The following is a 12,912-nucleotide window of genomic DNA, read 5'->3' on the forward strand; positions in this document are numbered from 1 at the left end:
AAAGAATTTAATTATAACTAGGTTAACTAAAAAGAGTAATTTCTATTTTATGGAAGTCTTTCCTAACTCTCACTGTTAGCTTTGTAGCTATAAATTTGGGTACTGGTCATGCAAACATCTCCAACTTTGGTCAGGTCATTCTGGGCTTTTTGCCTTAACTCAACCTTCTAGGAAGTAGGCCATATAGACCTTGTCTACTGCTCCAGTGGTAGTGGTACACTCTCTTTAGTAATCCCCCTAAGTCAGGCTTGATAGAGTTGCACTGAAGGCATCAGGACTTTTCTTTTTCTCATTACTTAGGAAAACATAATTCTAAATATATTCTATTGTAGGAAACATGCATGATCGTGCAAAGAGCAGATCTTCTGAAGTCCTGGAAGACAGTGAATCAACAACACCAAGTAAAGACATCAAAAAATCAAAGAAGGTGAGTGAAATTTATTTTTCATTTGGTGTTAAGTATTGAATTGCTCCTTTTACCTTTTATATAGTGATCCACATAATTTAACTCCTTAATATGAGCTTTTATGGCTCCAGAACATGTGACGAACTTCAAGTGTTGTTTCGTGTTTTAACGTAGCTGTTTATTTGCTGGGTTTTAGATGGAGTCAGGTGACCCTGCCAAAGTTTAATAACACGTTTCTTTCAATGATCCCATTCATAGAGAGTCAGCTTACAGGAAAAGATACACAAAAGAACTTTCTTGCTTAAATTATGAGTGTAATCATTATGAGAGTCTAGAAGAAAGTAAGGCAAAACCAAGAAATAGGATAAATGCAAAAAATAAGGATGTTCATGCTTAGGAAATGTGACCACAGGCTACGTCAGCCTCTCCTGCCGAATACCTGTTTTGGAGTTAATAGTCTGAGAGATATGGTTCTTCTTCTTGAAAGTTACTCTTTCCACTGGCCAGAGAACTTTCTGTAATCATGAGAGCACATTTGCAGGTAGAAGCGTTCGGAGGAAATGTGGAAGAAAAGATCCATGAAAGGCCTTATTAATTCCTGTTTGGCCTTTGGGTTTGGGCTTCAAGTAGTTATTTCTACATAGAGGACGTCTGTGACCAGCCGCATTTCGATAAATTATGTCCCATTACTGTTCTCTCACGTAATCCCCTTTTCTCATCATTCTTTGTATTTATCGTAATTGGCAATTTCACAGTGAAGTGTACATTTATTTGCTTTATGACTCGCTCTCTCTCCACTGGCCTTCCGCTCTGTGGGCCAGAAACCATTTTCTGTTTTGCTTTCCAATGGATCCTTAGCATGTAGCACAGTCCCTGGTACACGGGACATGGTAAATGCCTAGGAAATACTTTTGGTTGATAACGAACTATAAAACGTAAGGAGGTAAGAAAGAGGTGAGGAGGAGGGTAAAACCAGGAGCAGCCCTTAGAGTAGTAAACAGCCTGTCTCTTGCCACAGACGTTTTCAAGCTAAAATTTTGGTACAGGTCCCGGGTTATTGTTTATCTTTTACTAAAAATTACTTTGTGAGTATTCTTACTGTATAAAAATTGCCTTATATTTAGAGATAGCTGTGACCTGGCTCAAAGGATACTCTCAGAATTACTCTCCTTAGAATTTTAATGTGTGTCGTGAAGTGTTAGGAACATTCTCTGTCTAGTAGAAAGGAACATTTAACAGATACTCTACTACATAGTGATCCTGTGAAGACTTTTTTCCAATTATAAGAGCTTAGGGAAAGACTCTGGAAAAGAAAGTCAGATTTGAGGGAGAGAGATGAAAAGTAAAGGAGTCAGGAGAGAGAAGAACCTAGGAGGAAAAGTGAAGTGAAGCATCAGAAGAAAATATTCGAAACACATCTCAGACCAAATGAAAACCTGTGTTCTAGAATATACGATTGAGTTTCGGGACTTTTTCAGGCTGTCCAGTCTTCAGCATGGCATTGCCCACCAGTGGGAAGATTTGGATACACAAGACTAGGAGAGGGGGCGGAGCCAGGGGAGAAATGCCATGTGGGAGGCGGAGTGGCCTGCTCCTGAGCAGGCCAGGCAGCGGGCCTGAGCACTGGCACAAGTGGGCGGGACAGATGGGAGGTCAGGCCAGCGGACAGTGGGCTGCAGGCGCCAGGCTCAAGGATGTAATCTTTAACTGGGATTCTGCTCAAATTCTCATTGATACATAATGGAAGAATATACTTCAGTAAATGTACATGTCCTTGGTTAAAAGAAATAAAAAGTAATGAAAATCATATTTAAAAAGTCAAGTAACAACAAATGTATTTCTACTTAAAGAATATACTGTTATTCTACATATTTTAAAAAGGACATAGATGGTTTAGGTGAGATTTTCTTTTAGTCAATTCCACATGACCTTTTTAAATCTAGAGTGTCTCTAACCTTTTTATACCATCTAAGCCAAACAAATCAAAACCTTTTAAAGCTTGGAAAGTAAAAGATGCATTGACTCATATCAAAAGAATATTTAGACAGACATTGCAAAGATAATCCAAAAAAGGAAAAGAAGGAACTGTACTCTTGGCAGCTACAGAACAGAATTCACCTCTGAGTTTTGTTTTGGTGATTTTAGATGTTTCAGATCGGCAGGTTAGGACCTATGATCTTAACTGATGGCAGAGATCTTTTAGTAGGTGAATGTTGTATCTAAAAATTCCCAGATACTACTTTTCTCCACTGTAGCCACTGCCGGTTATTTGGATCCACAGTTAGCCACTAAGAAAATTGTGTTAATGTGTTATTGGCTTCATTTCCACCTAAGGTAGCTAATAAAAAGGGTAGTAAACTTTTCAGCTATTAAAAATAATTTCTTTATGTTATAGAGGTAGTTTATTTGTGTATTTATTTAGCATATACTAATTGGTTATCTCTTAATGTGCCAGGCACAAGGCCAGAGACTGCAGATACAGAGGTTAAAGTTCGAGAGCCTTCCCTCAGAAACTAGCTGCAACATGGCAGATCCCCTGGGTAGTTCCAATGCCAGTTCAGTCAATAGATTTCCTGTTCACTGTCACTACCACAAATAAAAGACGCGGAGATGAGAGTATCTCCACCAAAAAAGTATGCTTGTGAATTCTTGCCTTTCCTAGTTACTGCCTTTTCTCTGATGGTATGCTTTGTTCCCCATTGCAAGTTACAAATGAGCATGCTCACTTCAAGTACACAGTTAGCCAGACTCTATGTTGTGAGGAAAATTGGAGGTAGATTATACCTGTGGTCTCCTGTCATTGTCTGTTTTTTCCAAAGCTTAAAAACTGAGACAGTCTCTCTCAGGTCACCCAATAATGACTCCCCTGCTTTTAAAAAAGAGCTGTATTGAGGTATAATTGACATATGCTAGATGACACATACTTAAAGTATATAATTGGATTACTTTTGACATGTGCATACACCTATGAAATCAGAAAACTGGTGCTGTTATTGGCAGAGGGTTCTTTGTGCCTCTTTGTGATCCCTGTCTATCCAAACCACTGATCTTCCTTCTATCATTGTACATTGTTTTGTAAGTTCTAGATTTTTATAGAAATGAAATTCTAGGGGCGCCTGGGTGGCTCAGTGGGTTGAGCTGCTGCCTTCGGCTCAGGTCATGATCCCAGGGTCCTGGGATCGAGTCCCACATCGGGCTCTCTGCTCAGCGGGGAGCCTACTTCCCCCTCTCTGCCTGCCTACTTGTGATCTCTGTCTATCAAATAAATAAATTTTTTAAAAAAAGAAATGAAATCCTATACTATGTACTTGTTTGGCTTCCTTAGTTCAGCTTTATTGTTTTGAAATCCATCCACACATGTATCAATAGTTCATTCCTTTCTCTTGCTGAGTACTATTCTGAGTCAATTTTTTATATGGTGATGGTATGAATTAAAGTTCTGTTTTTTTCCAACTTATGGGCATCTGATCATTCTAGCACTATGTGTTGAAAAAAGATTATCTTTTTTCTACTGAATTGTCCTCACAGATATCAATTAACTTTTCCATGTGTGGGCACATTTCTGGAGTCTGAATTCTGTTTCTTTGATCTGTTTATCTTGTGCCAGTCCCATACTGTCTTGATTACTGTAGCTTCATAATAAGTCTTGAAATCAGGAAGTGTTACTCCTTCACCTTTGTTTTTTTTCAAACTCATTTTGGCTCTTCTAGGCCCTTTGCATTTCCATATGAAATTTTAGGATCAGTTTGTCAATTACCGGAGAAAAAATGCCTGCTGGGATGTTGATTGGGATGGCTTGGAACCTACAGATGGATTTGAGAAGAGTTAAGATCTTAACAATATTAAGTCTCCTAACTCATGAAAATACTTCCCCATCTATGGATGTTTTATATCCATCTATGGATGTTTTATATTTTTCTTCACAGTGTTTTATAGTTTTTAGTGTACAAGTCTTACACAGATTTTGTCAGATTTTTTTATGTCTTCTGTTTTTTTATTCTGTAATTAGAAGTTTGTCAATTTTATTGATCTTTCCAAAGAACTAGTTTTTGGTTTCATTTACTTTTCTGTATTGTTTTATGTTTTATGTACACTCTAATCTTTATATTTTCTTTTCTTCTACTTTCTTTGGGTTGATTTGCTCTTCTTTTTCTGGTTTCTTAATATGGAAGTTGAGGTCACTGATTTGAGACTTTTCTTATTTCTTAAGGAGGCTTTTTGTGCTATAAATTTTCTCTGAAGTACTTGAATATATTGTTTTCATTTTCATTCGGTTCAAAATATTTTTTCACTACTTCTTTGAGTCATGGGTTACTTAATTTCAACATATTTGGTTATTTTCCATTGAGGTTTCTGATACTAATTTCTAATTTAATTACATTGTGATTAGAGAACATACTTAGTATGACTTGAGTCCTTTTAAATTTTTTGAGATCAGTTTTATGACCCAGAATCAGGCTGTCTTGGTTAGTATTACATGTGCACTTGAGTAGGTTGAGAAGCATGCTGTTGTTGGGTGGATTGTCTTATCAATGTAGTTACTTCAAGTTGGTGGATAGTGTTAAGTATTTCCTATCCTTCCTGATTTTCTGTCTACTTGTAATATCTATTATTGAGGAAGGGGCATTTAAATCCCTAAATACCACTGTGGATTTATCTATTTCTTCTTGCACTTCTATTAGTTTTTGCTTCATGTATTTTAAAGCTCTTATTATTAGGTTCTAGAACATTTAGGATTGTTATATTCTCTTAATTAATTGACCCCTTTATCATGAAAGGACTTCTTTATCCCTGATAATATTTGCTCTGAAATCTGGTTGGTCTGATATTACATAGCCACTCTAGCTTTCTTTTGATTAGAGTTATCATGTTGTATCTTTATTAATCCTTTTACTTTTAACTCATTTGTGATTTTATATTTGAAATGCATTTGATTTCCTGAAAATCTCTGCCTTTTAATTGGAGCATTTAGCCCATTTACATTTAATCTGATTATTAATGCAGTTATATTTAAGTCTGTCATCTTTACTATTTGTATTCTTCCTTATCTTTAAAAAAATGCCAAAGTTTATCTGTTATTAATAGAGCTGTACTAGCATTCCTTTGACTAGCACTTTGATACTCTTTTTCATTCTTTTACTTGTGTTTTAGATGAGTCTCTTGTAAATGGCCTATAAGCTAGATTTTGTCTTTAAATATTTTTAATATATGTACCTTAAATCTAAAGCTAGTTAATGCTCCTGTCTTTTCCCCAAATAATACCAAGATCTTAGAAGAGTTTTCTCTCCTATCACTCCTTCCTTCCCATTTTACATGTTATTTTATCTAGTATTTTAATTTTTTAGCCTCACCAATCAAATGTTACTATTATTTGTTATACCACTTTCTTACTCACCATTCTGTTTTACATCTCAGGTATCCTTCTTGGGATCCTTTTTCTTCTCCCTGAAGAAATCCTTTGGAAGTTCCTGTCATAGATTTCTTCTTATAGTTAACTTTATAAGTTTCTGTTTACTTGCAAATGAATGATCATATGGCTGGTTGGCAAATACTTTCTTTTGATATATGCTCCCATTGTTCCTATTAAGAAATTTGCTTTAGTATAATTGCTGATAACTTTATATATAATCTATCCTTTCTCCCTCACTGGTTTTGTTTTTTTTTTTTTTTAGTTTATTTTGATGTACTTCGGTTCACTATGAGATGCCAAGGTGGGAATTTTTTGCTTTAACCTTCTTCTAATTCATTATGACTTTTGAATCTGAGGATTCATGTCATTTATCAGTTTAAGAAAATTCTCATCCATTATAATTTGAATATTTCCTCTCTTCTCTTTGGAATTCTGACACAAAACTTTTCATTCTTTTATCTGTGTCTTTTAATGTTACTTTCCTGGTGTCCTTGTCTAAGTAATTGGGGGATTTCAGAGCTCTCATACTTCAGAGCTCTTTGATTCCATAGTTTCTTTACAGCTGAGACTAATCTTTTCAACCTACCTATTGTGTTTATATTTTTCACATGTAATTTTATTTTGATTCTTTTTCAAATCAATCATTTAAAAACTATTTTTTTGTGCTCATGTTTTTTTATTCTGGTTCTTTAAATAGTTAAGCATACTTATTTTATATTGTATATTTAGTTACTTCAATGTCAGACATCCCTTAGGAATCAAAATCTGTTTGTTGCTCTGGTTGACTTGCTAGTACTCTCTTGTTTCCTTATGTGTTTTGAAATTTGGATTGTGAGTTCATGTTCAACTTGGATTTTTGTGGAACTCCTTTAAGGCTTACATTAAGGCAAATCCATCTGTAGAGAATTTGTATTAGCCTCTATTAGCTTCTCTGGGTGTTACCATTCCAGGACCACTTTCAGTTAATTTCTCAGTTAGGGCTTTCCCACCTACACCGGTAAAGTAAATGGGAACCCCAACCTTCCACTAGGAAAATGTGGTTATCCTTCACTCAAAGTCTAGACCAGGAGAGCATGTTATTTTATCATCTCCCAGTGTTTGTAGATGAACTTACATTAAGGGCATAGTTCTTCGAGGTCCCCACTTTGTGGAAGGGTCTCAGTTCCAAGCCTCTCTATTTTGTGAGATTAAATATGCATTAACAGGGCACCTGGGTGGCTCAGTGGGTTAAGCCCCTGCCTTCGGCTCAGGTCATGATCTCAGGGTCCTGGGATCGAGCCCCACATTATCTGCTCAGCCGGGAACCTGCTTCAACACCCCCCCCCCCCACCGCCCCTCTGCCTGCTTCTCTGCCTACTTGTGATCTCTCTCTATCAAATAAATAAAATCTTTTTTAAAAAAACAAATAAATATACATTAACAAAATGAGTCTAAGTTGTGAGATCAATAAATGTCATTCCATTGCTCCCTCACCTCTGAGGTTACCTGTTCCCTACTTTTTTTTTTGCCCACAGGGATTTATTTCCCTTCATTTTGTTTTTGTGAACTTACTTACACATTATAAAATAGTGTTTTTGTACTTACTGAGCATTTCTTGGTATTTTGTAGTAGCGGAATTTTTCAAGATATGGATTCCTCCACAACAGCAGAAACAAAGCAGGAGTTCCCCCATTTTAGCCCACAGACCCTTTCTCTAGCCTCCGATTTTTCAGGTCGCCACTTTTCACTTAAGTTCCTCCATTCTTTAAGACTAAAGGCTAGCTATTATTCACATCATTTTGGTTTCCAAAGGAGTCAAGTCCTCACCTGGTTTTTTGTTTGTTTGTTTGTTTTTGGCATCTTGTCAAAACTTGTATGTATGTTGTCACTCTTCAGGGATCTTATTTTCTCTGGCTACATCCTCAAAAGGCTTAAATCCCATGGGGCTCTTTTCCATCATCAGCTTCCCCAGTTTCTCCTCTATGTGCCGTATTTGGCACTCCCTTCTTGATACACTTTCCTCCTTCAGTTCTGAGGTACCTCTTTCCTGAGCTCGTTTCCACAAAGTTCTGTCTCCAGTACTTGGCTCCTCCTCTTCTGACTGCATCTCACACTTGGCTCTTTAGTTTCTCTCCTTCTGTTCTCCTTTCTGCCTGCCTGCACTCTGTGGGTTATGACGTCTGCTTTCCTCTGTCTGGCTGCTGTCTGCCCATTTATAGCCCTGGCCTCTCCTGAGCAACAGATCCATATATTCACCTGCCTCCAGACCCTTGGGGGCTCCCAAAGCCATCATTTGGCAGCGCTAACATTTTGCCGAAAGTTCTGATCTATGGGAATGGAGGGTCTCTCCCCCTCCAGAACATCCTAGTTTTCGTCTTTGTCCTCTTTAACAACACAACAAAGTGAAATACTGAATTTTCTCTTTGAAGAAAAATGATAATGTATTACCAAGGCACAGATGATGAACGTTAAACCCTGAAAGGTCTTAATTCAGGGAGGAGTCATGATTGCCGTTGGTAAAAGAAGAGGCCGATGGACACTGAGAATGTACCTTTGTACACATGGTGCCCCATAAAGATGTGATGAAATAATGTTAATACTAGTCGAAAATTATACCCCCTAAAATACTATTAAGTGACTATTCACTTACTGAAATGAATTCTTTGTGTGTGTGGGTTTTTTTCTAGATTTTCCTCTTTAAAAGGATGTCATTGACGAGTCAAAAAAGTATGCAGAGTAATAATGAGCCACTCCCAGAGATAAAACCAATAGGAGATCAAATAGCTTTTAAAAGCAGTAAGAAAGATGCCAACCAGAACCACATGGGGCAAAATCATCAGGATACTTCACCCCCAAATATGGAGAGAAGGTCAAAATCTTGTACAATACTATAAATATATATCTGTTTCCGTGGTCACCAAGCACATTGTAATTTATACTTGAAAAACATTATGACTTCTGAAGGAAAGTTTCTGATAACAAACTTTTAAAGATGTTAGTTTAATAATATGTTTTATTTGGTTTGACTGTTACGACCAGTTTTGATATTTATTTATGCTAATATTTTTGACAAGCAATTTCAAAATATGTGTATCTGAAACTCTCCTTCAAGTGTTGTGGCCTTAACTGTTCAGTGTTGCAAAAGAACATATATTTTTATATGTGAAGTTTAAATTAAAATATCTCATAGTTTTTGCTAAACAAATTCTTTATAATTTCATAAGGCAATATTTACAATCTTATGACACTGTAACAGTTTTTAATGTATTTGCAATTTTTAAAAACCGAGTCAAAATTGTTTCAATGAACATATTTTAATAAACTATATCTGGTCGTTTCCACTGTTTAAATGTATGAGTATGAATAAAATGTAGAGGTACTTGGAATCCTCCCATCAGTTGACAAAATGGGGGCCGAAAAAATCTGTTTATGGTTAAAATATTGTGAGACACAAACTTCATTTGCCTCTGAGTAAAGAAGATATCAGGGCCACTGTGTAAACAGTACAGCTTCACAGAGAAAGTGTCAAAATTTCTTTGCCTCCCACTCTTCTTTAGGGAGGCGGCATGGCACAGAAACGGCAGATTCTGTGCTGTGATCTGGAGTGTTTCACCTGCCGTAGCTCGCCACCGTAGTACCACCACACACAGCCAGGCTGACTGGCTCCAGCTGTCTGTAGCAAGGTGGGCTCCAGCACGCAGTGCTCTGCCACAGGGAAGGAGAAGGGTAAAGCGGTTATGTCTCCTCGGACAGAAACATTGCTGTCCTGTGCTCACTGATACTACTCAATCCGGTGGAGCAAACCACCTTCGCTTTCACCATTCTGGCTCCTGACGAACACATTTTATCCTTTAATCGTAGTGACCATTGCCCCACTGGAAGACAGGAAAAGAAGCTCCATTCTTGTGTTTCACGCAAAAGGGTGTTAGTCTAGAGTAGACATGATCTTGAGATCTTACAGAATAGTTTTCTGTGTAAATATTACATATAGGGGAATTCAATTTTGCTATTGCCACTATAGCACTCACTAGTACAGTATCGCCAAAAAAATACTTCACAAAAATGTAAACTAGAAGAGCCAAGTGGCAATAAAGCTCACATATAGCACTAAGACATGCCAGTTGTGGTAGGTAAAATTCTAAGATGGCCCCCACGGTTTCCGTCAGCGGGTGCGCTGGCCCGGAATCCTCCGTTCCCCTTGAGTGTGGGCAGGAACAGTGAAGACGATGAAATACCTTTCCATTGCTTAGGTTCCATTATATGGGAAAGCTGAGGTGTTTTGCAGATGTAATTAAAATTCCTAATCAGTTAACTTCAAGCAAAAGGGAAATAATCCTAGATGGGTCTGACCTAATCAAGTGAGCCCTTTCAGAAACTCTCTAGAGGTCAGACATGGAAGAAGTCAGAGCAATTCAAAGTAGCCGCGATGCTTTCCTGTCGGCTTTGAAGACGCAAACTGCTCTATTACCGAGAGGGCTGTGTACCAGGGAAGGGTGGGAAGCCTCTAGGCCGTGAGAGCCTCTGTCCTCTAACTGCAGGGCACTGAATTCTGCAAATAACCCATGAGGCTGGAAGAGGAGCCCAAGCTTCAGAATAAACCAGAACCCTGGCTGACATCTGGACTGCAGCCTTGTGGGGTGGGGTCCTGAGCAGAGGACATAGCTCAGCACTGCCCAGGCTCCTGACCCATGAAAATTACGAAATAATAAATATATGTAGTTTTAATCCACTAAGTTTACGGTAATTTGTTATGTAGTGATAGGAACTAACAACACTCTTACTCTGACAAAAGGCCTTTCGGTATGGCGGCTTCCTCCATCAGAGCCAGGAAGAGAGTTAATAGAGGTTGCTAGCAAGACAGGGGTCACAGTCTTAGGTAACATAATCATTGAAGTGGTGTCTTGTCCCCTTTGACACGTTCTGTTGGTTAGAAGCAAGTCATAGGGTCTACTCATACTCAGAATGGCGGAATGAAGACCAGGAGGCAGAGGTCGTGGGCACCATCTTAGAGCCTACCCACCATACCAGATGTTTGGCTGATGACTGAAAAGAATGGGACAGGTTACAGACCAAAGAAAGGGTTGAGTCAGAGCACTTGGAAGAGGTGGGCGTGAGACCAGCATAACCAGCAGACAGGGTACCCCTGCTTTCTCAGAGGCCTCAAAACAGTTCAGATTTGTAAAAAGGAGTTGGTAGAGATTATCAACACCAAGAGTCAGTTTCAGTGGTACGAGTAAATGCTTTTTGAAAAACTGCATGAAAACACTCTACCAGTTGTCTGCCCGTGGACTGTAAATGTTTGTGTTATATTTGTTGCTTAAACATGGCTTCATATCTGGCTTTTACTTTTAAGAAATACTAACCGAGCAGTTCCTATGTGCCAGATATCATGCCAGAAACCAAGACCAGAGTCCTGGTTCCAGGGGAGTACAAGGAAGCAAATGGAAAAATGACTGCATTGTCAGTGGAGCTCTTAGGGCAACTTACGAGCCCAGGTTTCCTAACTGGATGGAAAGGAGATTAGTGGGCACTAAACTTAAACAGAAAGCAAAGCTCACATATTTGAGAACTCTTAGAAAGAAGCCAGGAAAGATCACTGATAGAATGGAATAGAATGATCAATTTAGGCTAGCTTCAAAAATAAAAGGAATCATATTTACCAATAACCTTAGCTTTATTAGAAAATGAAATGATATGTCTTAATCCCCAAACTATTCAACTTCATGATCTTTTCCATGAAATCCCCTCTCCTTTATATAAATTTCCTCTGGCCATTTTTACTGACCTTTTGGGGGACCTGAAAATAGAATCTGTTGACTTGAACATTAGGGGGTCATTGACAATGTTCAGATTACTATGGACCAAGCGTTAAATGAATATTAATTTAGAAAAAGTTCGTAGAGGTAGAATTTTTAAGGTATCCTAAAACAGCATGCAAATCCATGTCAAAACATTAAAGAAAAAGGAAAAAATTGGTAGGCACTAAGGCCCTCCAGTTCTGAAAAGGTGCTTGTGTTATTTTCCTAGGGCTTCTGTAACAAAGTACCATAAACTGGGGAGCTTAAAACCATGGAAATATATTGTCTCGGAGCTCTGGAGGCCAGATATCTGAAATTAAGGTGTTTGCGGGACACGTTCCCTTTCTCCTAACTTCTGGTCACCTCAGACGTTCTATGTCTTGTAGATACGTCACTCCAGTCCTTGGTCCTCACATGGCCTTCTTCAGTGTCTTCACATTGTCTTCTGCGCATGTCTATCTCTGTTTCCAGATTTCGCTTTTTTACAAGGAGAGTAGTGTAGAACTCACTGTAATGACCTTATTTTAATTTGATTACTTCCTTGGAGACTCTGTTTCCAAATAATATCACATTCTGAGGTCCTGGGACTTAGGTCTTCAGTGTCTTTTCCAGGAGACCTTTCAACCCACAGTAGCATGTTAGTTTCAGAGCTACTGATCCCACAAAAAATCCTCAACTGTTTATGGTCTCTCCTCTCTTGTATTCTTACTATGGAAGAATACAGTTCCTAAACTGGAACGGCTCTTGCTAAATCCTGGCTCTTCAATGACAAAGTATCTTCAGTGGAGATATTTTGTGATGTTGAAATTTCTTTCATCAAAGCGGGAATTGTAGCGGGGTTATTTTTCCCAGGGTCCCAGACCCAGTGGGCACATGGTCAATGTCAAATGATTATCAAATAAGTGATCACATGTGCAATTGTAGAGTTTGGATAAGGATTTGTTTCTTAGAAATTTGTACACATTTACTGTAAGCCTGAACTCAGTTTTTTAACGTATTTCCCATATGGTGTATTGCAGTATAATTCTACCCATAGGCTATTATAAATCTGTAGAGGGAAAAGAAAGTCTTTCCATGAGCAGAAGAGAATCTCTTCCAGCAGGAGTAGCGAACACCACCCGGAGCATCCAAAAGGGGAAAATTAGGCCAAACAGTTTTAAAATCATCAGGGCTGGCAACAACAATGAAGCCCAAGCCACTGTCACAGGCTTCTACTGTCAGGGACCCAAGTGGCAGTGGAATCAGAGATGAAACTCGGAGTAATTATTTGGGGAGAGAGCTAGACTGATTTCTTTATCATGCTTCTGACTTTCAGTTAA

General features: G+C 38.3%; 1 protein-coding gene across 4 annotated transcripts in view; it reads left to right on the forward strand.

The window, feature by feature from the left end:
* Nucleotides 1–12,912, forward strand: part of RPGR (retinitis pigmentosa GTPase regulator) — a 147,995-nt gene that overhangs the window by 45,963 nt on the left and 89,120 nt on the right. For 2 of the 4 annotated variants that reach the window (XM_082717893.1, XM_082717894.1), the window contains exon 17: nucleotides 333–427. In XM_082717893.1, coding sequence (XP_082574019.1) covers nucleotides 333–427 — 95 coding nt within the window. Of the gene's footprint in view, nucleotides 1–332; nucleotides 428–2,861; nucleotides 3,038–8,482; nucleotides 9,146–12,912 lie in introns of those variants that run through there. The other 2 variants (XM_082717891.1, XM_082717892.1) reach the window with 2 other exon arrangements.

This window comes from Mustela nivalis (genome assembly GCF_964662115.1).
Source record: "Mustela nivalis genome assembly, chromosome: X".
Lineage (NCBI taxonomy): Eukaryota > Metazoa > Chordata > Mammalia > Carnivora > Mustelidae > Mustela > Mustela nivalis.